The sequence below is a fragment of the Taurulus bubalis genome (assembly GCF_910589615.1).
Source record: "Taurulus bubalis genome assembly, chromosome: 3".
Classification (NCBI taxonomy): Eukaryota; Metazoa; Chordata; class Actinopteri; order Perciformes; family Cottidae; genus Taurulus; species Taurulus bubalis.
Window position 1 is genome coordinate 18,736,825 of NC_136591.1, and position 25,139 is coordinate 18,761,963.

A 25,139-nucleotide genomic window follows, 5' to 3' on the forward strand; every position below is an offset into this window, starting at 1 on the left:
TTTCTGATTATTATTGTATATCATTGCACTGTTGTTGTCGTTGATTGTTGTCTGTCTCGTCTAACGTCTCGTGTCTAATGTATGCACCTTCCGACTAGAAAAATTCCTCGTTTGTGTAAACAGTCCTGGCAAATAAACGGTTTCTGATTCTGATTTCTGATTCTGATATAGATATATCATATATAATAATAATGGATCGGACCCGGAGGATTGCGGTTGCGATCGCAGTCGGCCATCTCTATCAAGAAGCCGAAGAGGAGGCGGCCAAACTCGGGAGGCGAATTCTTAATAGCATATCTTTATTGCTTTGTAAGTCTTTCTTAACATTACACTTTTTGTTAACCAGGCTACCCATTGTTGAAGGACTGCCTGCATGTCAGGGTCAACATGACTACTTGTAGATACTAAACCTCCCCAGATGAAGTTATGTCCACTGAAAGAAAATAGTTAATTAAGTTGTGTATATATGTCTTATGCAATGTTCTTCTTCTTCTTGTTCTGTCTAATTTAAATGTAACTGCCTGACTGTAAATAACTATCTGTAAACAATAGGACTTTGTAATTGTTTGTTGTTGTAAATATACACAATTGCTTTAAAAAATTAATATCCTGGGTTGAAATTCAAACATTACATTTATTTACAGTTTATATACAACCTTCTTATTCTATATGGGCCAGGGTTTCCTCAGATGTCCCTTAATTTAAATTGTAGGTTATAATGCACAATGATAGACAGCATAATCAGTCTGTATAATATGGATAGAGAAGAGCTAAAAAGTCGGTCAAAAGTTAAAAGACAGCGCTCTAGGTCAACGTTAAAGTTAAATTAAAATGTAATTGTAATAATAAAACAGATTTAACGTTACCTGTAAACAAACAATAGACTATTGAGACCAAAAGATTGTTCGTTAGATTGAACCGAATTATAGCTCATGTTTAACCGTACAACAAAGACGTCAATACCACTGGCAAATTTAAAAAAGACTTGCCGAGATCAGGCTGTTCTAGCCGGGCACCGTGAGCGCTGAGCCCTCGGTGCTGGTTTACTGACGGTCCCGCTAGCGACTCCAAAATCGTCGGAGCTAATTTTTAAATCGGTTGAATCTCGACAAACCGAAGACCAATTTGATTCTTAAACAACTAACTTATCGCCTAAAACATCCTAAAATTACTTCCCGTGACTTAACAGAAGCAGTATTTAGAAAGTTTCAACTTACAGTTGTGTTGTCTGTTCTGCCATTTCTTCTGTTTGCTGGAGTGAAATGCATCCTGGGATATTTGGCCATCCAATGTACACACAAGTCACCTTAGATGCATACCCGGTAAAATGGGAGGAGCGAGCCACATCCGGGCATTTGGACCATGCTTGGCTTGATGCGAACTTTTAATTGGAACAGTACGTTTATCCAGTGGCGGGCCGTGGATTTTATCTCTGCGCATTCAGTGGATCTGCTGTTTAACAGCTGGGCACGGCGCATGTAGTGTATTTGTGAAAAACAATTAAATTATAAAATAGATACAACTTTGTGATTCTGTTTAGGCCAGCAAAGAAGGCTTAGCAGGCTCTGACCCACCACTGCGTTTCACAAGCACGTATATTGAGAAACGGCCCAGGACATCATGGCTGTTGCTCTAGTCTCTGATCATGTGACACAACCAATCAGAGTTTAGACCAACAGGAGGAGAGCTAGTAACGTTAGCAGCACCGCTAACGTAGAACCAACAGGAGGAGAGCTAGTAACATTAGCAGCACCGCTAACGGAGAACTAACAGGAAGAGAGCTAGTAACATTAGCAGCACTGCTAACGGAGAACCAACAGGAGAGCTAGTAACGTTAGCAGCACCGCTAACATTTATATATAGATAAGATCTATAAGATATATATATATATATACACATGTATTATTATTATTATAATTATATACAGGCGCATCTGGGAGACAAATGACATTGAGGCGGACTCACCAGAGACAAAGGACCTCGAGGAAAGACAAACCCGTGTCTGACGCACCAACCACCACGATCCTGGCGTTGACGGTGACCTTGGGCTCCAATGTCAACTTCCTGCTGATGAGGCTGAGAGCAAACGGAGCCTGAGAGCAGCAAAGGGGGCGAGACATACGGTCACAATCAAAGGGAAATATTCCACCAAATGCATGTAAGCATAACCACGAACCAGCTGAAAGCATTGCATGATAATGTGCCCAAATAGTTATACATTCATACATTAATTTGGCATTCATAGAGTGCCACAATTTGTGAGGTTTTTCATGAGGTGTAAAGAAGACGATAAACAAGGACAGAGGTGTCCCTTGTCTGCAACAAGTACTGGAGGAGCTGCAGTTGAGGGTCGGCGCTTTAACTCTTCGGCCTCCAGAGCGCCTCTAAAACAGGGTTTCCTCCCCTTATTGTGTCGTTTTGTAGGTCAGAAATTCAACAATAATCTATATATATATATATATGTACTTTTCTTTGGTGTGCAGCTCTGCTTCCGATTAGCCAACAGACTTGTTTGGTAAAGTTTGTTTTTCATCACTTATTTTATTGTGTTGAAGTCACCTTTTGTCCAATGAAATAAACTTGTATTGTTGTCATCTGCAGACTGACTCCACTGGAAAAGATGTGTTGAGCAATGTGCGCCGCGCGCCCCCCAGCTGATATAGCAGGCATAGGTACACATACCACGGCCTGCTTACTGGTGTTGAGGTTCTCTTTTTTTAAATGTGTTTATTCGTACTTTGCACTTGGTTGAAACCAGACGTTTGCGCTTTGTTAAAAAAATACAAAAGAATTTGAAAAATAAGAAAATTGCCGCTTCAGGTGGTAATGAGACGGAACCTCGGGGATCGAACTTGTGACCTGACAGTTAAGGGACACTTCTCCGTAATCACCACAAAAGAGTCCCACAGGAATTAGTCCTAATTCCTCCACCAGCAAGTGTCTCTGGTCCTCACGCTAATGGCTCCTTCATCATCTGTAATTAGGCAGATTGGCCCCACAATGCACCTTGTTGGATGAAAACAGCATCGAGCGAAAAAGAGAAGAGAAAAAAGGGGAGGGGAACCGAGGGTGAAATTAACCTTTGTGTAATATTCAAATAATTTCAGGAGGGCGGGTGTGCTCGACATCTGTCGCACTCCGAGATGTCGTTGGGTTTGATTAGCAGGAAAATCAAAGTGTTGAAATGTTTACGCGACAGACACACAAGGCATATTTTTAATATTTTTAATCGTAGCAATAAAACAAAAGCGGCAACTACTTTAAAAGGTTTACAATCTTTATTTTTTTTAATTATTATTTCTAATACTTTTGATCACTTGTTTTCAGGTCAAAAGGTCGGCGGTCAAAAGTTGCAATGGCAAGTTGTTTTTATTGTGTATTTCAGAAACACTGGAACATGAAACCAGGGTTCACTCTTTTTAAAGATCATTTTTAGTGGTGATTTGTCGCAGTAACACGTGTCTCTGTGTGGAAGTCTGATTTAAAAGGAGAAACCAGCTTTGTTTCCACAGTGCTACCACAACATTTCCACAACGTTTCAACAACCTTTCCACGCTCAAGTGAACCTGAACGAATCGCAGCTCATCCAGGTGACGACGTCGGGACGCATTTTAATTTGTCTTTTCAAAGACTTGTAAATGTGTAATCACTGTCTCACTGTGTCTCACTTCAGGTGAGATTCTCGGTGTCGGACGAATTCAGCAACTGCGGCTGGTTACAAATGAAGGAAAACATTGTGAATTATAATTGCAGCCGTCAGTAAAGAAGCTGCACTGAAACAGATGGAGATATTACTATTATTATTATCATCTGTCATCCAGTAAAACATCATGTAGACGCCGTATTTTGACATTCATTGAGAGTTACTATTACTTCATGAGTAAAAACAACCCTGAATCCATCTGAATACTGCAGGAATGAAGCAGATGAGGTCATCAGGTGAACAAAGCCGCCGCCTCATCTGCATGCGGTGGAGCAGGTGCAGCCGCTCTTACCGCGCCAATGTATGATGTAATATGATCCTGTGTCGGCGGAGAGGGAACTGGTGCTTTAGATTGGATTAATCATCCCGAGGCTCGGAGGCGAGGCTCTTATCTGAGCGGTAGCCTGGAGATCATGATGGAGTGAAACCAACATGTGAGTGTACACGCTGGAGCCTCGGGTCTGAAGAGCGCTGCTGGACAAGTGGTAAACATTTGAAGTGCAGGACATTAAAATAAATCACAGCCGCATTAAGATCAGCCGGAACACAGAAGAAGAGCTGCGATTATCGTTATTCATCTTTTAGAGGCTTGTTTCTTCATGTTTTACGCCTCCTCTCCTTTTAGTGCTGCATGTCCTTTGACGACATCTATTCTATCATATTCATCATTTGTAAAGCTCCAAAGATGCTTAATATTTTAGGAACACAACGTTTTTTCAGCAGAAGTAAGCACTTCTTCTTTCTTTTCTTCTTTTCTACCTCAACGTTCTTTGCTTTGTTCCAACCAACTCAACCTTATTTCAAATTCCAGTTGAGATTCATATATATTAAATATATATGTGAAACTGAACTCTAGGACTTGTGTAAAAAAACACATCTCTGGACAAACACATGCAGCCACATGTAAAGAAATACAGACGTATGTTAAATAAAATGAGCAAACTAAACAATTTCCCAAAGCATAGTTTGCTGTTGAACACAGATGTTGGACATATAATGTCTCTGTTAATATGTGTGTGTGTGTGTGTGTGTGTGTGTGTGTGTGTGTGTGTGTGTGTGTGTGTGTGTGTGTGTGTGTGTGTGTGTGTGTGTGTGTGTGGAAAGGTCATTCCATCATTCTGTGTTTTACACCCTTCTGACCTGGAGTTTCCCCTCCGTGGCTCAAGGTGAATCACTTTGTTGAAACAGCACCCTCTAGTGGTCACACTAACCCCCTGCCGGGCTCCGTGTGGCAGTAGCCTGCAGCTAACCTACGTTCCCAGCCAGCTGCTGCCTTGCCCACCTGCTCCTCCGTGATCTGCCGGGCCGGCGCGTTGATGCCGAGCTCCTCCAGCGGGAAGACGATCTGGCGTCGCGGCCGGACGGGGACGGAGCAGTCGAGGACGAAGTCCAGATGGTGGACGCAGGAACTCTGAGTGCAAGGAGAAGAGAGGGCACCATGTCAGCATCATGTGTGAGTGAGTGAGTGAGTGAGTGAGTGAGTGTGTGTGCGTGTGTGTCTGTGTGTAAAGAGGTAATGAGCTCAGGTGAGAAGGCTGGATGACACCACTGGTATGAGCTGACTGCAAAACGTCTCCCAGTGCTTCACCCCACTGCCCGAGCTGAGCTAATTCCTCTGCCATTATTCTATTTGCTCACCATCACCTTCCTCATCTTCCTCATCATCTCCAGATCTGGTGCTTGTTTGTTGGGAGGTAATTAGCAGGACTCTCTACATGGCAAGCAAATGTCTCATTATGCGTGTGGAGAGGTGGAGCTGGCAGCACCGCCGGCACCTGCTGCCCCGGACCCCCTGGGGGCCCGCCGCTTGCCGAGGGGCCGAGGGGTCGCACACTGCAAGAAGTGAGCCGCCGGAAACTGTTTTCACGTTAAAAAAGATCCAATAACTGTGATCGTCAGATTGCACAGCTGCAGACACATCTGTTTATTTATGTGTGTGTGTGTGTGTGTGTGTCTGTGTGTGTGTGTGTGTGTGTGTGTGTGTGAGTCTGTGTACGATGGGCCCCGCTGTGTGGAACCCACCTCCTGGCCTTGGACAGAGGGGTAGAGCCGGAGGAACATGGAGGACCGGCGGGCCAGCCGGAGCGCCTCCTTGAACAAGTGGCGGCTGAAATGGCGGCAGCGGCGCTGGAGTACGAGGTGGCGGATCTGAGCGTACTCCTCGGCGCTGTGGTGGCTGAAGTAGATGAAGCTCTCGATGTTGTAGCGGGCTCGGATGTACCCGATGTCCTGACGGAGACGGAGGGAATGACAAGGTCACATGACCAATGTGTGGATTTCATATTTTATACCAGTGATTCTCAACCCGTTTTCAGTGGGTCTCAACCCACGCCTTTTGCCCAAAAATAATAATATATATATATATATATATATATATATATATATATATATATATATATATTTTTTTTTTATCCTGTAGTTTTATTTTGAAGGGACTTTTTAATGGAGCTGAGTGTCGTTTTTTTGCCGGCTCTGGTTTCAACTTGTTTTGCACTTTTCCCTCCATGTTTTCAGCAGCGTGTGGTTGGGTCAAACCATACTGATATGGGGGAGACAGCCTACTGAATATAAAATTCACAACTGATGGAGCTGCCTGCATGACAGGAAAAAACTTGGGGGTCGTGAGGAGAATTGAGTGCTGCTTAGTTTTCTGTAAAGCACAATGCTTTTCAGTATTTACTGATGAGGTAATCACAAGAAAAGTTACATTTTGTATATATGAATCCTTTTAAATTGCACTCCTCAAGACAGTGACTTTGTCCATAGTAAAGTGTTTGTCATAGATTCAGTGAGTGTGTATTCTCAGTTAAAGTTAAGTCATTTGAGTCGTTTTGAAACTACTTCTTAGTTGTTGGACTTTTTTGTTTGTGCATGAAAGCTGTTGAGTCTGTTTAAAAATGGCTGAAGATTCTGAATGGTTATGTATGTTATAATACCTCGTGTCCTGAAGATGCCCTTTTTGTTTTTTAATTCAAATGCAGCTAATTGAGTGTAAACGGGCATAGTTCCCTCTCTAGCATCGCCACCAGCTGCTCGTTTTGGTTTATCATTAAACTTCTCTTTATGTTGGCGTACATATTCTGTACTATCTCAGGTTCAAACTGCACCATCTTTTCACTAAAAAAATTGCGAAGTTGAGAATGTCCCTCGATTTGGGTCGGGGCTTGTCATTCAGGGGGGATGGGTCCCGGAGCCAGACCAGTTGAGAACCACTGCTTTATACGTTCCTTTCGTTTGATACAGAATCTGACAGCAGACTTGAACAAACTCCTTTCAGTTATGAGTTTTCTCATCCGCCATTGTTCCCCATTTGCTGGTCCGAAATGCATTCTGGGATATTGGCTCTCTCAAGTACGCTCAAGTCTGCTCTGATGCGTCCCCAGTAAAATGGGAGGATCAAGTCACATCCGGGCATTTTCACCGTGCTTGGTGAGAAGCGGACTTTTGAATTGGAACAGTACTTGGGCCGCGACTGATGACGTTTCACGAGTCCACGAGAACACAAGTACAGAGAAGAACGCTGATTGAGAAACGGCCAATGTGAAGAAATGCAGAGTTTTCTAATGCCGTTCAGGACGTATTGATCCTGACAGACAGATGCACACTGTAAAGGTTCACAGTACTCAAAATGTTTGACAAAACTTATATATAATATTAATATATCTATTGGATTAATATATCTATAATATTTATATATATATATTATATAACATATTATATATTATATAATATATATATATTATATGTATTTAGAATATTTGAGTAATGGTAATTTTTTGGGAGTAAATACGATAATACAAATTATGTATTAACTTAACTTATTTTTACATATACTTTTTTTTCCAAGTTCTCTGAACTTAAATCAAATATTTCTATGTTCTAATATTTGTAATTGCCGCATTTTCAGTTGAATTAAATCATTGATACGTATTAATATTATGTCGCCTCATGAGATCCGTGTGTGCAAAGCTCACAAACAGATGGGAACCAACTCCATAGAACTAATCAACTTGTAAAAATGTACAAATTGCACCTGGAGGACAAAGAACTCTGAACCCACCTGTTCGTCTCTGAGGATCAGGACCCCCACGACCCGCCCGAGCAGCTGGGCCACGAAGGCCTGCAGCGGCACGCCGTCCTGCGAGAGGAGGGAGCGCAACACAGATATGGCATGAAGACACATGGAGGATGCACAAGTCATTATCAGCTTCTTTTGGGGAGCTGTGGCGGTGGCAGCTGGGGTGTCAGTCAGAGAGGAGAATCCGTTCAGCTGAATTCTCACCAATCTGTTCGCTGGCAAGCGCGCCGCCATATTCCCGCTTATTCCAAAAACAATCATTGTGTCATTTTAAAACGTTCAAGGGGAGCCAGCTTAAAACCTGAGTGTTTTTCTCGATTTACTGTTCACGGTTTCCAAACACTGACCATGTCACAGGCCAGCTGGTTTAATATTGGGACAATTATTTTTGCTGAATGAGTTTGAGAGTTTTAACTGTGAATGGCAGACATTTTAAAAACATTTTAATAAAAAGTAAATACGTAGATATATTCAAAGAGAAGTCATGTGGCAACAAGGCAATTTAGGGACATTAATGATGTGCAAATTACAGCTGAAATAACATAAATAATATTGTTTTAATAAACTACCACAAAAAAATACCTCATTTTAGTAGCCGGACAGTGAATGAAACTGTAAAAGTGGAAGAGACAAAAATAGAATTTGGAAATGACTACGTTTAGCAGGGGGAAATAAAAAAGATGGAGGGAACTTTTTTAAGTTGGACACGCGATAAATAAATAAAACTATAAAATGATGTGCTTTCTTATTGATCTCTGTAGGAAACACAAACGGAGCGCCAAGTGGCTGAAGATGAAACCCTTCGTGTGTTTACATCTCACCGGGTCTCTGCGGGTCTCGTAGAAGCGGTCCAGGTCCTGCAGCAGGGACCCGCTGAGTCTCAGACCCGTTACCAGATTGGAGATGGCCGGTCGGTCTGCAGCTGCGGCCGGCCTCACCTCCACACCGCTGTGAGAGCAACCGCACCGCGGGGAACATTAACAGGAGTACATTGTTAGTTTAATAACGACACATAAAGAGGTTCATGCCCAAGATCAAGTCCTTTAATGTTGGTGATCTCGTGATACAGAGGCCGGTCCAATGTCACGTCTTGTCAAGTCATACCTACGTCACGGGTCGACCCACCTGAGTCCGGAGCGGTGGAGGACGTAGAGGTCGCGGGGCGACGAGCTGGAGGCGCGAGACGGCACTCTGATGAAGCTCTGCAGCAGCGGGAACTCAGGGGACGTCGTCGGTACGGAGACGATGCAGAAGTCCAGATCCTGACAGAGGGGCACAAGGACCACTGGTACAGACGACACAAAGGACCACTGGTACAGATGACACAAAGGACCACTGGTACAGACGACACAAAGGACCACTGGTACAGATGACACAAAGGACCACTGGTACAGACGACACAAAGGACCACTGGTACAGATGACACAAAGGACCACTGGTACAGACGACACAAAGGACCACTGGTACAGATGACACAAAGGACCACTGGTACAGACAACACAAAGGACCACTGGTACAGACGACACAAAGGACCACTGGTACAGATGACACAAAGGACCACTGGTACAGATGACACAAAGGACCACTGGTACAGATGACACAAAGGACCACTGGTACAGAAGGACACAAGGACCACTGGTACAGACTCTTCACGGAGCACACATGTTCGGTTTCAACACTAGTTGAATTCTTAAACTTCGTGAACATAAAAACCTTTTAAAACCCTGTATGTGTAAAGGAATTCACTATTCACCTATATCTTACATGATGAGACTTATTGCACACATCATGAGTATTTGTTTTAATTTCACCTCTTGCACAGATGCAGCGATCTTTAACTTATTCTCTGGTGTCTTATCTGTCAAACTCATTAAACGTATTTACTGTCGTGCAAAGAGAGAGATACTCACGGGGAAATAGTTGAATATATATGGAATAAAGTCCACTGATCTAGAAGAAGAGGAGGAGGAGGAGGAGAAGAAGAAGAAGAAGAAGAAGAAGAAGAAGAAGAAGAAGAAGAAGAAGAAGAAGAAGAAGAAGAAGAAGAAGAAGAAGAAGATTTAGTGATTATATGTGTGGATGCCAAACTCGGAAGCCAAAGCTGGCGAGTCACTGCGGAGGAACAACTGGCCGAGCAACCGGCCCGCTGCTCCGGCTCAACTCCTTGACTCTGGCTCTGTGGCGCTGTCACTTGGAGCGCGGTGGTCATTAATAATATGCTCACTCTCGGCAGGAAGCGACTCGCCTCCATATTTAGTAACAGCTGGGAGGTGAGAGGAGCTCAGCGGGAGCCAACTAACAGTCGCTCTCCTCCTGCTGCAAGGCAACACATGACTGATGTAACGCTGGACGGGAGCCATGGAAATCTATTAAAGTGGGAAAATATGCAAGTTTAAAAATATTTAAACTTAGTAGTTTTTCTTTTTTACAGACTTGTAGTATCTGACTTTTGGTGTCTGCGAATCAAAGTAATATAATTCTGTAAAAGTGTTTTATAGAATTGTATTGTCTTTCTTCATATTCTTTCACCTTTATGTTGTATTTCTTTTGTTTTTAAACACGATAAAGTAGCTATTCGTTTCCAACATATAGCAGTATTTTGTTTCACTTCGTACTTTTACTCGGTTTACTCGTTAAAAGATTTTATTCTACCTGAATTTAAATTGAAGGTTTAATTTCCAAAGTGTGTTTCTTGAGCTCAAGACAATATATATACATACACATTATATATATATATATATATATATATATATTAGTATTTTTGCAATTAAAGGATAAATTAGCCATTATTCTTTATTTTTCTTGCAGCCAACAAATCCCCCAAAAAGACCAAAACCATGTTCGTCTCTCAGAGCTTTCTGGCTTCCTGTCTGTGGCTCTCAGCTCCCATTGGTTCCTACTGAAGACGTAAAAAAATCTCACATATGTAGTGTAATGTATAATAAAGTATCTGTAATCTCCTAAAACAGCTGGTCGCTGTAGTTTTTATCAAACAAACAAACCGGAGCATTTGAAATGGAGCATATTTGTTGGGAACTATTTTCAGCGGCTCTATGAGACATCAGGAAATATGTTACTGGATATAAAGTGTCGGTTCGGTCTATTTATTGTTGACAAAACTAAAAACATAGATTATTGCCAACTTTGTCCTTTTTAATTTGAGAAAATATCTAATAAATAAATACTCCTGACTTTACCTCGTTTCATAATTCTTGTCAATAATGAAGGACTGAATGCTGACGGTGTTGTTCTCAGAAAAATGTCCAGTCGCCTGTGTTTCGTCCTGAAGAAACAAACACTGAAGATTACACAATTTAAGACGGATGAACTTGTTTTTAATACTTCTATCACCATCATGTCTCTACCACAACTTGTTGTCTTTATTTAACATAAAAAGCAGCTGCAGGAGGAGTGAGTTGCGTTCCTACCGGTTGTGGGTCGGAGGTTTGGGTCTCCCCCGTGTCGCTCGGAGCAGCGGGTTGATTCAAACCGCTCAACTCAAAGAGCTCGTTCAGCCGCTTCAAATCCACGTTGCATGTGACACTGATGAGGCCGACGGTGACTCCGTCGCTCTGTGAAAGCAAACACGTCTTCACATTTAGTCTCGTCCACGGTTCCCTCTTCCTGGAATATTATTATAGACTTTATTTGATATGGACATCACATTGGCATTAGAATTATAACATACATCTATGCACAATACAAATACAAGCCAACAACACAGCAGCCTTCTGCTAGTTAATGGAGGAGTTTCCTTAATGTTCTCCTGTTTCCTCATGAGATGATTCACAAGAAACAGCAGAAGAAGAAGTCGGTTGTACTGATAAAGAAAAGTGCAATATTGTCAAATTCACGACCTACAAGTTTCTTTTGGTTTAGTTGAGGCAAAACATATTTAAATTCTCAGATTCACCGTTAAAAAAAAGGGTCATTGACAGAACAATCTCTGTTCTAGAGCTTTCAATCATATTTAATGGTCTTCAAAAGCTCCCGATGCCCTATAAAGATCATGTGATCTTATGAAGAGCATCAGAACAGCTGTTACATGGACCTTGAGGTTTTTAATTATTTACAAACATTGTCTTCAAATGTGGTCATTAATTTATATTTTCGGTATTTTAATGCTGGTTTTGCATTTGGACTGAAGTCATGTTGTCCCAGATTAATATTTAAATGACATATTCTGTGGCTTCACAAAAAGGTTGCGGCTTCCAGTCCCCAGTGGCCCTCAGGGACCATGTTTGTTTGTCCACTGACCGCCGAACACATTCAGACAAAAAGCCCCAAAATGCTTCAGATGTCTGGACACAATATGTTCAGTGAGAGCATGTCTTGGCCAAGTATCAGCTCGTATCTGCCATATGCTGCATGAACACATGTCAGCCCGACTGGCGGGGAGGGGAGAGAAGATCTGTCGCCTCCCAGGTCCCTGGGGTGGGGGGTATCCCAGCAGGGGGTTCCTGACAATCAGTCAAAGCATCATCAGCATAACTCACATAATACATCAGACGAGCAGGCGTGTTGAGCCACGGGAAATCTTTTTTTGAAAGTTTGGACAAACCTCACAAACCGCGGCGTGATTCTTTTCGTTCTGAGCCTCGAGGAGTTCTGCCAGGAAGTACGGCTGGTTGAAGGCCGGCAGGAGTTTCGCCTGCTCTTCAAATATGTGCATGATGTCATCGTGATCCTCAACCCTGAAACAAAAGAGAGGAGTGGCCTACGTCTTAAAGCACCACCAATCAATAAAATGTATATCACACTGTATCAAATTACTCTCTGTATCATGACAACCCACTAATATTTAAGATTTTACAGAGTTTCTCAGCTTGTTGGGGAGTTCTTCTGGCCTGAGCGATAAGGGGAGGAGCTAAGGGATCAGCTGATCAGGACGCCTCCCTTTAGGAGTCTAGAGAAAATGACTCTACTTCTCTCTTGACTTATTACCTCAGTAAACATTGTAAACATGAGTTTATGTCTCAATCTCTAGTTTCAAGTCTTACAGGGTTCATACACATTTTGACCAATGGATTTCCATGACTTTTCCATGACTTTAAACCAAATTTCATGAAAAAGTGAAGAAATGTAGTATTTTAAACTACTCGCAGCGCGAATAATTTGCGCCGCGAGTATGAGAGCGTATGACTGCGTATATTTTGAGAGTCTTTCTTTTCAAAGCATATCCATTATTTCAAACTCAGCGTAAATAAACGACCTAAACATATGAATATAACAAATTTCCATGGATTTTCCAAAACTTTGGGGATTTTATTTTAGGACTTTTCCAGCCTGGAAATAAGCATTTTAAAATTCTATGACTTTTCCAGGTTTTCCATGACCGTACAAACCCTGAATCATGATGTTCATTTAGTAAATGATGTTCATTTAGAGTCAAACAGACCATAAAGCAGGGGATGCTTTAGGGCGGGGCTACAAAGTGATTGACAGGTCGACATTAGAGACGTTTACGGCGTTTCTACGTCACTCCTCAGTCCAGATATGGTCACATGCATTCCAAAAAACCAAGATGCCGACGACCAAATTGCCAAACTCAAGCTTCAAATTACTACATTATGCGCCATGTAAAAAGCACGTGGAGGTCAAAGTGCTGGACGTATATGAACATTATAGTGTTAGTGGGAGGAGTCAGCTGACGTCACCTGGCCGGGCGCACGTGGAGCTTCGGGCAGTGCCCATGTCTGTGGCAGATGAGTGCTGAGCAGAGAGGCCCAGCATCCGTCAGGCGCTGCAGCGGCTCGAACACCTCCTCCAGCGCCGGCTCTGCTTCAGCAGCAATCACAAGACCTGGAAGTTAACGTCTGAATAACTGACGAGCACAACAATTAATGTTAAGCAGCTCTTTACCCAAAGCAGCGACGTTCGGGCCGACCAGGCAGACGTGTTCCAGCTCTGCGGTGGCGTTAAAGACGGCCCTGCACAAAGAAGCAGAGCAAAGAGGGGCAGTGCATTGACCTCTATGAATCTGCATTCTGTGATTGCTTATAACCAAAGCACCTTAGAATCACGTTTTTATTAATATGCATGAGATTTGTGAGTTGAACCCTTGACAGTGTCACGTTCATAACTTTACAGTCCTGCTGTCTATATGGCTTTATTTCATTCCTTAGATTACTTATTATGGAATGACACCAGAACAGACACACACACTTTATGGAAGTGGAAAGTAAATATTCTGGAAAAAAATATTTATATTAGAAATTAGAGGAGGGGTTGACGACAAAACTCCACGTATCCTTATTTTTTCATACCTCATTATTTCCTTTGCACTTGCTGCGGCAAAATCTGGCTGTGCCACAAAGAGGTGGAGGAAGAGTGTGTTCAAAGGCTTCAGGGGGAAGAAGAGTTAGACAGTTTACTTTCATTTCACTTAAGCCGAAAAGCTGCCTTCAAACTAAAAGTCTTAGTGCGAGATATCAGATTGGTTCTCATGTGATCCCGCTCAATAAAAACTAAGAGCGCACATAAACAGGATTAATCACAACAACTCTGCTCCAGCAGCTCTCAATGCCGTATCATATGAGTTCACGGATGATACCGACTGTGCATGCTTCAGCGCCGATGTGTCTCTGCAGGAAAGGTTCCCAGCGAGTCTGATCCACCAAGTCTCCAATGGGGTGATCCAAGAAGGAAGCGTGGGCTAGAATCTCCTCCTTCTCATTAGCCAGAGTCACGGCCAGATTGGCTTTCTCTCTGGAGGGTCCAGGAGAGCAAGGTGGAGAGATGAGCGGTGGAGAATTATTATTTTGTTTATTTTATTCTCAATATTATACAATTTATAGAGTAAGGAGATTTCATCAGAGTCCACTTTACATACACTGCAGAGTAATACCACTACAACAAAATGGAGATTGGAATCTAACCAGGAAGTGCAAAGTAGAAACAGGCATATACTGTAAATACATAAATATAATGTGTGAAACTGTGAAATTATGTATATGCAGAATAAATAATAAGCCAATATGAATGGATAATTTAGTATAAATAAATGAATGTAACTATGACATGTACGCCATCAAACAGAGTGAATAATAAGCTAGTACGTCATATTTATAGTGCAAAGTAAATAAATAATCGAATAAAACTAGGTCGTTAGTGATAGTTTCTTTTTCTTTTCATGGACTTGGCAGATTAAATGATCAAAGCCCTAGTGTGACTCTATAGAGAACGCCTGTTTTAGAGCCTCTTTACTTCAGACAATAAATGAAGAAACGATTTGTCTTACAGGAGATGGATGACATTGACCCTTCCGAAAACCGCCAGAACCGAGGGGCCGATGAGGCGGCCGATTCCCTGAGAGTCCGCCGACTCGCTCCTTCTGACGCTCACAGCTTCCTCTTGGCCACGGGCGGAAGTCAATGTCCTCATGTTCACTTCTTCACTTCTTAAGAGAACGACACAGAGGAAGTATACAGATCCTTAGCTGTAGAGAAAGCACTAATACCACACTGTAAAAAATACTCCGTAAAAGTGTGTAAGTATAGTCAGGAAAATGTATGTAAACAGGCTCATTTTGAACTAATGATTATCATCATAATGGATTAATCTGCTGATTTCTTTTCTCAGTTAATCGATTGATTGGTGGTTTGGAAATAATGAGAAATGCTGTCCCAACTAAGCAGAGCCTAAAGTTTGTTTTGTCCAACCAATTACACAAAATACAAAATTATTGAGGACCAGTTGCTTGATGAAACATCTTATTTATGAGCTCCTCCTGTGTTTTGTAATCAGAAATCTTATTTTATAATGTAACCAAAGCTGTCAGATAAATAAAACAGTAGTTAGCATAAACTGGAAATAATAAAGTAAAGTACCTTGCATTTGAGTAAATGTTACATTCCACAACAACAACAACAACAACAATCTGGTCAAATGTTGGTTAAACATTAGATAGCTAGCTTAGCTAAGTTAGTTAAAAGTTCATGTTAGCTAAATTACTCACCTGTCACAAGTAAGTTACTCCTGTAATAGTGCCTTGAGTACATTTTAAAGCGCTAATAAAATGTATTATCAGTATTATTAATTATAACGTCAGTTTTAGTTAATAACTTATTATTGCTCGTTGTTAGAAAAAATAAACCTAGCATAGTTGTTAAATGACACATAAAACCTGTAAATTAACGTTAACTATTCCCCTATAACGCCGTTACACTGTTGTTTGGTTTGCTTCGTTGGTTAAGTTAATTGAATATGATTCTATCCTATTTGTTGCATATATTGTGCATGTCTTATATATTATTGTATTGCTTACCTGTATGTATAGTTAGCTAAATGCTGCTTTCTATTCGGTGTCAACCGTCTCTGAGCTCAAACTAACTCTGTCACCACAGTAACGGAGCGGAATCTCGCAATGCACTCTGGGTACTGTCATGGCGGCTCGTGCTTGAAAAACGTTTCGTCAACTGTTTCTAGCTTGTGTTGTTGTGTTTTTTAAAGTACGTTTATGTGACATACTTTATTTATTTGTATTCATTTCTTCCCGGGTTAAACCTGCCAACAAACATGGCGTCCACCGCAGCGGGTAAACAGCGGATCCCGAAGGTGGCGAAGGTAAGAAAAGAGAGAGTATAAGAAGAAGAAGAGCCATGAGCTAAGCTAAGCTACACGCTAACAGATGGTTTAAAAAGAGCAAAAGCACCATATTGTGATCACGTTCGCATTTCAGATCGATTATATCTATAATGTCGGATACGAATGCGTGTTATATTACTGTTTTTAGAGATGTGACGTTAAGTCTGACGGGGACCACGTGAGGTCGACACCAGCTAGCTGTCGTTAGCTAGCTGTTAGATGCCTGTTAGATGCCTGTGCTACTGTAAGTTAGCTGAGGGGCCAACATGCTGCACTTTGTCATGAGTCTGTTGGTTGGTTTTTCTTCTCTCCGGAGACATGTTGCCAAAGGCTTTCTGAAGCACAACCCAACATATGTCTTATGAGTATGTAAAACAAGGTGGCACCAACTACATAAAACACCAGGAGGAAGAGGAGTGATACTGGTTTGGTTGTGCCAGGAGGAAGATGAATGATACTGGGTGGTTTGTGTTAAGATGAGGAAGAGGAGTGATGTTTGTTTTTGTTAAGAGGAAGATGAGTGATGCTTATTTGTGTTAAGAGGAAGATGAGTGATACTGGTTTGTTTGTGTTAAGAGGAAGATGAGTAATACTGGTTTGTTTGTGCCAGGAGGAAGAGGAGTGATACTGGTTTGGTTGTGCCAGGAGGAAGATGAATGATACTGGGTGGTTTGTGTTAAGATGAGGAAGAGGAGTGATACTGGTTTGTTTGTTAAGAGGAAGAGGAGTGATACTGGTTTGTTTGTGCCAGGAGAAAGAGGAGTGATACTTGTTTGTGTTAAGAGGAAGAGGAGTGATACTGGTTTGTTTGTGCCAGGAGGAAGAGGAGTGATACTGGTTTGGTTGTGCCAGGAGGCAGATGAATTATACTGGTTGATTTGTGTTAAGATGAGGAAGAGGAGTGATGTTTGTTTGTGTTAAGAGGAAGAGGAGTGATACTTGTTTGTGTTAAGAGGAAGAGGAGTGATACTGGTTTGGTTGTGCCAGGAGGAAGAGGAGTTATACTGGTTTTGTTGTGCCAGTAGGAATAGGAGTGATACTGGTTGGTTTTTTCTTCGATACCTCCCATAATTGATTACATAAAATATTGAGTTTCCGTGTATCACTTTTTTTTTTCAACCCCTGCTGTCAGGTGGGTGGATTATTTCTTTATACCTTGGCAGAAGTAAAACAACTTGTGTAAACAGAGATTGTACATTTAACATGAAAATGCAAACAGAAAAGCTATAATAATTCTGCATAGTCATGTTTTGCTCACAGTCACCTCTAAAATAATAATTCCTGTTTAGACTTAAAGTGAGATCATTATGTTCTGGGTCGTCTGCATTAAGACGTTAAAGAACTCCCGGTTGTTAAAGTTCTTCCTCTCGTGTTGCAGGTGAAGAATAAAGCTCCTGCAGAGGTTCAGATCACAGCTGAGCAGCTGCTGAGGGAAGCCAAGGAGCGCGAGCTCGAGCTGCTGCCGCCGCCGCCCAAGCAGAAGATCACAGACGAGGAGGAGCTGAACGATTACAAACTCAAGAAGAGGAAGGTGAGTGCCTGCCAGTGTTTTACATCTATATGTGCAGTATTCAAGTGTGAAACCTGATCCAAAACAGTTGCGACAATGTTCATATTTGACATTTTAACAGCATTACTTGTCAAATGCCACATGTGATTAATTTAATATATAAAGATGTATAGATGGGGCTGAATCATTTAGAAAAAAACATCTAATTGGGATTAGTTTTTGGATGATATTGCAATTGCAAGTATATTTTCATTGAAAAACACAGAAAAAGTATTCTCTGTATTAAACAATTTGTTTTTCTTAAGTCTGTAGGATATGATGTGTAGATCCAGACATCTCTGCATCACCACAATATTTAGTATAAAATGTTATTTGACAAATATTCAAAAATGGCAGTTGCCGATATTGTGAGAGAGACTATATTTATAGTTTTATTTATTTTTGTCAAACCATTTTTCCCACTTTTTCTTCTTTTTTCTTTCTTTCTTTCAGGGGTTTGAAGACAACATCAGAAAGAACCGAACTGTCATCAGCAACTGGATCAAATACGCACAATGGGAGGAAAGCCTGAAGGAGATATTGAGGTATAGACCCAGGAAACGATGCGAAACGGCCCCACGCGGTCCCCGCCACACACCTTTCCCCTCACCGCTGCCTCCTCCGCTTTCAGGGCCCGCTCCATCTACGAGCGAGCGCTGGACGTCGATCACCGCAACATCACGCTGTGGCTGAAGTACGCCGAGATGGAGATGAAGAGCCGGCAGGTGAACCACGCCCGCAACATCTGGGACCGAGCCATCACCATCCTCCCACGGGTCAACCAGTTCTGGTACGAAGGAAGTTTGTGCCTCATTTCACTTTTACAGCAATTAGCTGCTTTCAGTGTTGCATCTGTTTTAGAGAAGCGTGCTACGTTACATTTACTTAACCCATAAGAACCCGGATCTATTTGGGGGATTACGGGGGATATAATACAGACTAAATAGACCACATAGAACACATTTCTGACATTGTTTTCAAAATAGTGTCACATTTTTTTAAATGTTACATCATGTCACATTGGGCGTTAATGGTCAAATAAATTGTATTAATAATTACATACTTTTGCATATTTGTTTTAATATGCTTTGGATTGAACAAAATAAAATATGTTGGCTAAATATCATTGAATCAGCCAAATTAACTGATCAGATCATATTGTGCATATGTCACACCGCTTTATTATTATTATTTATTTTATTTTTAGGTTAAATTCTTGATGTGATGTGTCAACGTTTTTTATCTAATTTGTTTTATATCAGTTTCTTTAAGAAATGGGCTCACAGCAAGTCCAATACATTAAATGACATGTTAATTAAGCATTAGAATTCTTAAACAGGTCAATCTTACCTTTAACAATGAAAAACAAGCGCATTAAATTTAGCATTTCCTTCAGATCTGTCACAACCTGGATCAGCCATCTTGGAAAGGTTGTTATGGCAACACAAAATCACTTGACCAACCAAGATGTTCAGTAGGTGTCAGTTGGGGACTTCATGAGTTATAATCAAGGATAAAGCTGTATATGGAACTTTCCAGAACATTTAAGGACGTGTCACCGTGGGTCCTTATGGGTCAATTAAAAAAAACATGGCCACCTGTGCTCCGGTTAAAGGTACAAGTACACCTACATGGAGGAGATGCTGGGGAACGTGGCCGGCTGCCGGCAGGCGTTCGAGCGCTGGATGGAGTGGGAGCCCGATGAGCAGGCCTGGCACTCGTACATCAATTTTGAGCTGCGCTACAAGGAAGTGGACAAAGGCCGCGCCATTTATGAGCGATATATCCTTTTAGCTGTGTGTTTTACGCGTTGTGTTCTGAGCATCTAAGGAAAGGCTCCTCACTGTTTTCCCAGAACCTAAGCGGCTATCTTTAAACATCTTGTTTTGTCCGACCAATAGTCCAAAACCCAAATGTATTTAATTAACAATGACGTACGTCCTCTGAAGCAGCAAATCACACTACATCACATTAAATAAACTGGAACCAGATAATATGTATTCTGTGATATTAGTTTGTAGTGCAAAAACTCCCTTAACTCTGCCGCACTCGTCATCGTTCACCCCGAAGTGAAGAACTGGATCAAGTACGCTCGCTTCGAAGAGAAGCACGGCTACATCGCTCACAGCAGGAAGGTGTTCGAGAGGTCGGTGGAGTTCTTCGGAGAGGACTACGTGGACGAAAACCTCTTCGTGGCCTTTGCCAAGTTTGAGGAGACGCAGAAAGAGGTTCGCGAAAACAAAAACACTTAATGAATTCAGGTCTTCTCGGCTGTTTATCTTCGTCTTCTACCTGTTGAATATACGCAATGTGTCTTTTCAGTTTGAACGCGTTCGGGTGATCTACAAGTACGCTTTGGACCGGATCCCCAAACAGCAGGCGCAGGAGCTCTTCAAGTTCTACACCATGTTCGAGAAGAAGTTCGGAGACCGGAGGGGGATCGAGGACGTCATCGTCAGCAAGCGACGGTTCCAGTATGAGGAGGAGGTCAAGGTACTTACTGCGGAAGATCAAGCACCTTTTTTACCAAACATATCGGGAGCTTTCAAGTTCTTCATGTTTGATTCACAGGAATATTCAGATTCTTTCCATTATCGAGTCATTTTATTTTCAATTTAAAAATCAGACAAAAAGATGAAACGTCGAGAATCTGGTTTTATTTTCTTGATTGTGCTCACCCTTTTTAAAATATACCAAGTCGGCCTGAATGTGAGATACTTTTCTTTTCAGTCCCTTTTGACCAGCGGGGAAGGAAAATGTTACTTCCTGTTCACGGAAAACGCTACTTCCTGTCCTCCCCACTGACGTTGTCCCGTCCTTCTCAGGCCAACCCTCACAACTATGACGCGTGGTTCGATTACCTCCGTCTGGTGGAGAACGACGCCGACTCCGACACGGTCCGGGAGGTTTACGAACGAGCCATCGCCAACATCCCGCCCATCCAGGAGAAGAGGCACTGGAAGCGGTACATCTACCTGTGGATCAACTACGCTCTGTACGAAGAGCTGGAGGTCAAGGTGGGTTCCCTGGTCGCTCCCTGTCCTCAGAGACAAAGAAATCAGAAAAGTCAAGGAAACAAGGATTTCAATATTATTATTTTTGCACATATACACGTAAATAAAAAGACGGGAAAAACTATTTTCTTAAAGTTTGAACATGGTGCCGGAGGTTAGATGCCAAATTCTCTTTTTCTCTTTTTAGATTTCTCTTTTTAGATGTTTATAGTCGTACTTAAAAAAAAAAATAAATAAATAAAAAGTTAAGGAAACAAAAAAGACTTTGATGTAATCCAAACATTGACAATTTGAAAGTTTGTAAATTAAAGGCCTTTTCATATGTTTGTTTAATAATGATTGTAGGGATGGAAAGAGAATTAAGATGTTATCTCAATGCAAACGTGCAAAAGTGCTGCTATTTTAACTAATAATTATTATTGTCTTCAGGATCCGGAGAGAACGAGGCAGGTGTACCAGGCCTCTCTGGACCTAATCCCACATAAAAAGGTAAGCTCTCTTGATTCTCCATTTGCCTTACAATAAATTAAGTTCTTCACCTGATCGTGATCAACTTGTGTTTTCCTTTCAGTTCACGTTCGCTAAGATTTGGCTGCTCTATGCTCAGTTTGAGATCCGGCAGAAGAACCTGCAGGGAGCCAGAAGGATCATGGTGAGATTTTAACCCCATTTATACGATTAAGCTCAGAGGTGTGGTCATGAAATCCAAACATCTAAATCATCCGGACGTCCAACAGACTAAACTCTGACAAGTGCGTGACTAGGCGCTCGTTGTCTGAGGAATTCCAAAACAAGTATTTCTTGCGATCTGCATGTGTGAAAGGAAACTCAGACCCTGAGTCTCTAAAGATAGTCCAGAGTTCAAGTGAGAAAATGGCTTTAAAAACGACATAAATGAAACCGCTTGCTGTTTGTCCTCTTCAGGGCACGGCCATCGGTAAATGCCCGAAGAACAAGCTGCTGAAGGGATACATCGAGCTGGAGCTGCAGCTGCGGGAGTTCGACCGCTGCAGGAAGCTGTACGAGAAATACCTGGAGTTCAGCCCGGAGAACTGCACCACCTGGATCAAATTCTCTGAGCTGGAGACCATCCTGGGAGACGTGGAGCGGGCCCGTGCCATCTTCGAACTCGCCATCGGACAGCCGCGGCTGGACATGCCGGAGGTATCATCTCACCTTTTTTTATTTTACGGGATTCAGACCAAATGAATCTCAAATATTCCCTTTTTTAGCATTCAACTTGTAATTTATTGCATTTGAGTTTTTGTCATTATCGCATCCCTTTTTTCTTTCGTTGAAGGAAGTTCGTAAACTTCAAGGCGTCAACTGCAACAATTAAATGTATTATTATTTAACGTTTTGCATCGTCTCGCACACATTTTAGTCACCATGCAGAAGTCAACACTCAAATCAAACAGATTCATCTCAAAGTCATATATATATATGTATGTATGTATGTATGTATATGTGTGTGTGTGTGTGTGTGTGTGTGTGTGTGTGTGTACGTATGACTTTGAGATTAATCTGTTTGATTATAGTGTTAGACCGCAAGGCCAAACACCAATAAAGTGTGTGTGTGTGTTCAGGTGCTGTGGAAGTCCTACATTGACTTTGAGATCGAGCAGGAGGACTTTGAAAACACCAGGACTCTTTACAAAAGGCTGCTGCAGCGCACCCAACATGTCAAGGTGAGAACTGCACTTTGGCTTTGACACACAAAAATAGTCACGACGTCTCTCGTTGGTTTGTGGACGTTTTGAAGCCTCGGGTTGTGCGATTTGACCGTCGCCATCTTGGATTTTTATAACGTAAGGGACCGTATCTGGACTGATGAGGGACGGACGTAGAGACGCCGTGTACGTCTCTGGTGTCCTGTCAATCACCTTGTAGCTCTAAATGACCATAATTTACTAAATGAACATCATGCTGTATTGAAGAAGACTTGAAACTAGAGATTGAGACAAACTCATGTTTACAATGTTTACTGAGGGAATAAATCAAGAGAGAAGTAGAGTCATTTTCGCGTAGACTTCATGAATGAACTCTGACTTCTTATCATCATCATCATCATCATCATCATCCTCCTCAGGTCTGGATCAGCTACGCAAAGTACGAGCTGTCCATCGACTGCCCCGACCGGCTGCAGAAGTGCCGGCAGATCTTCGAGGAGGCCAACAAGGGCATGAGGAACTGCGAGGAGAAGGAGGAGCGGCTGATGCTGCTGGAGTCCTGGAGGGACTTCGAGAGGGAGTTTGGCTCCGAGAGCTCGATGGAGCGAGTGAGGAAGCTGCTGCCGGACAAGGTGAAGAAGAGGAGGAAGCTGACGGCCGAGGACGGGGTAAGAACTGCTTCATATGTTATTATAACTGTGTTTTTTATGCTGCTGCCTGACTTGGCCAGGTCTCTCTCGAAAGAGATTTTTAATCTCAATGGGACTTCCTGGTTAAATAAAGGTAAAATAAAATATATTCTATATTGGTGACGGAAACTCTGCAAACCTCTTGATACATTTGACCTGCTCACAAAAGACGATCTGCTTTTGTTTTAAACTAAAATGTAATTTTTGTGATGTTGAAACTCTTTGATTCATTGATGATTTGGTGGATTTATTTTATTCTTACGCATCCCAGTTTGTTTTATAATATTAATTAAAAAATATATATTGTTGCCAATTGATTGAAATATGGGAATTTACATATTCATCTCAAATGTACATGTACTTGCTTTACTATACAGAGTTGAATCTGCAAATATTTAGAAATCCTTTTTTTCTGCATCACTCAGGACCTCTAAAGATAAATAAAATAATGTTTGTATAAAGTCTTCGTCTTCCTTTGATCTGATGGGGAACAAAGAGATTTTAGAGTTTCATCCACATCAATAAAGAAAACTAAAATAAACAAAAGTACTTTATTGGGTTAAACTATCAAACTGAGCACAAGCTCAATGAAAATCAATGAATATTTTCAGTTATGGATTAACATCGCTTGGTAATAACCTCGGTGTCTTGTCCCGCTTCTTTCAGTCGGACGCCGGCTGGGAGGAGTACTACGACTACATCTTCCCCGAGGACGCCGCCAACCAGCCCAACCTCAAACTGCTGGCCATGGCGAAGATGTGGAAGAGGCAGCAGATGGTGGAGGAGGACAACGAGGAGGGCGACGGAAACGAGGAGGGCGACGGAAACGAGGAGGGCGAGACAAGTCCAGAAAAAAGTCCAGAGGCGGCCAAAGAGACGCCGACGCCGTCGCCGTCCTCAGACGAACCCGCCGCTCCTGAGAACCAGCCGGAGAAAACCGCTGAGACTGAAATAGAAAAGACGACGACGACAGGCGCTGATCGAGACGATGAAGGCAGCAGCAGTGACAGTGATGATGGAAGAAAGGAGGAGAAAGAGAGCAAGAGCGGAGAGGAAGATAAAGAGTAGCTCTCCGCTCTGGATCCATTTTTCTACCAATCTGTTCCTTTTGTTTCTTTTTTTTTTTTACAATAGCAACAAAAGCAGCTGATGCGTCTTTATTGTTCGACTGTTTTCTGCATTATAAAAACATAAATTCAAACTCTCTGGTGGTTTTCTTTTTTCTTGAAACGTCAGAATTTACAGGAAATGAAACCGAATGATTGAGCCTCTTTTGGGAAATAGTTTGTACAGCGTGGCTCTCTGACTAATAATTGGTGTGTCACAGTTTGACTATGTACAAAGTAAAAACAGCCTGTCATATTTTACTTAACAATACGAGGATGCAGGGAGCCACTGCTGCTGTTATTAGATGGCGGGACGATAGACTTCTTCTTCGTGTCTCGGGACAAAGCTTTCCTCATGCCTGCAACCAATTCAATTCAGTTTATTTTATATAGCCCAACATCACAAATACAAGTTTGCCTCGGAGGGCTTTACAATCTGTACACATGACATCCCTGTCCTGGGACCTCACATCGGATCAGGAAAAACTCCCCTAATTAAAATAGTAAAAACCCTTTCAAGGGAAAAAAGAGGAAGAAACCTGAGTGAGAGCAACAGAGCAGGATCCCTCTCCCCGGATGGACAGAAGCAATAGATGTCATGTGGCCAGAATGAATAATGTAACGGAGTTACAGCACATTCAATGAATATGACAGAAATGATTCATATAATGAGTAGTAGGCATGGTCCATGATCCAGATAGCCACGACCCATTAAGCAGAAGAAGGTAGAGAGGAGGGGCATCA

At 42.0% G+C, this 25,139-nt stretch overlaps 2 protein-coding genes across 2 annotated transcripts in view; one reads left to right on the forward strand and one right to left on the reverse strand.

Moving 5' to 3' along the window:
- The window catches only part of cfap61 (cilia and flagella associated protein 61), a gene marked incomplete at both ends in the record, with an annotated part of 32,299 nt that extends 17,135 nt beyond the window's left edge, over positions 1–15,164 (reverse strand). The window contains 15 exon segments of the mRNA XM_079215694.1: positions 1,966–2,093; positions 4,986–5,114; positions 5,726–5,932; positions 7,764–7,841; positions 8,603–8,729; positions 8,907–9,043; positions 9,692–9,731; positions 10,979–11,064; positions 11,210–11,353; positions 12,343–12,475; positions 13,439–13,559; positions 13,644–13,711; positions 14,048–14,124; positions 14,339–14,489; positions 15,022–15,164. Coding sequence (XP_079071820.1) covers positions 1,966–2,093; positions 4,986–5,114; positions 5,726–5,932; positions 7,764–7,841; positions 8,603–8,729; positions 8,907–9,043; positions 9,692–9,731; positions 10,979–11,064; positions 11,210–11,353; positions 12,343–12,475; positions 13,439–13,559; positions 13,644–13,711; positions 14,048–14,124; positions 14,339–14,489; positions 15,022–15,164 — 1,769 coding nt within the window.
- Positions 15,165–16,254: 1,090 nt separating this feature from the next.
- crnkl1 (crooked neck pre-mRNA splicing factor 1) lies at positions 16,255–24,427 on the forward strand. The gene is made up of 14 exons (XM_079215018.1): positions 16,255–16,346; positions 17,746–17,898; positions 18,370–18,461; positions 18,548–18,706; positions 19,532–19,698; positions 19,966–20,144; positions 20,239–20,409; positions 20,742–20,933; positions 21,360–21,419; positions 21,502–21,582; positions 21,855–22,094; positions 22,517–22,618; positions 23,020–23,268; positions 23,956–24,427. Exons 1-14 carry the CDS (start codon positions 16,299–16,301, stop codon positions 24,355–24,357), a joined length of 2,295 nt encoding a protein of 764 aa, XP_079071144.1. The 5' UTR covers positions 16,255–16,298; the 3' UTR covers positions 24,358–24,427.
- The last annotated feature ends 712 nt before the right edge of the window (positions 24,428–25,139 follow it).

Coding starts and splice junctions, on each gene's coding strand:
- crnkl1 (XM_079215018.1), top strand. CDS start 16,299: ATGGCGTCCACCGCAGCGGGTAAACAGCGGATCCCGAAGGTGGCGAAG. Junction 21,420..21,501: donor ACCTAATCCCACATAAAAAG/GTAAGCTCTCTT, acceptor TTTTCCTTTCAG/TTCACGTTCGCTAAGATTTG. Junction 22,095..22,516: donor CGCGGCTGGACATGCCGGAG/GTATCATCTCAC, acceptor GTGTGTGTTCAG/GTGCTGTGGAAGTCCTACAT.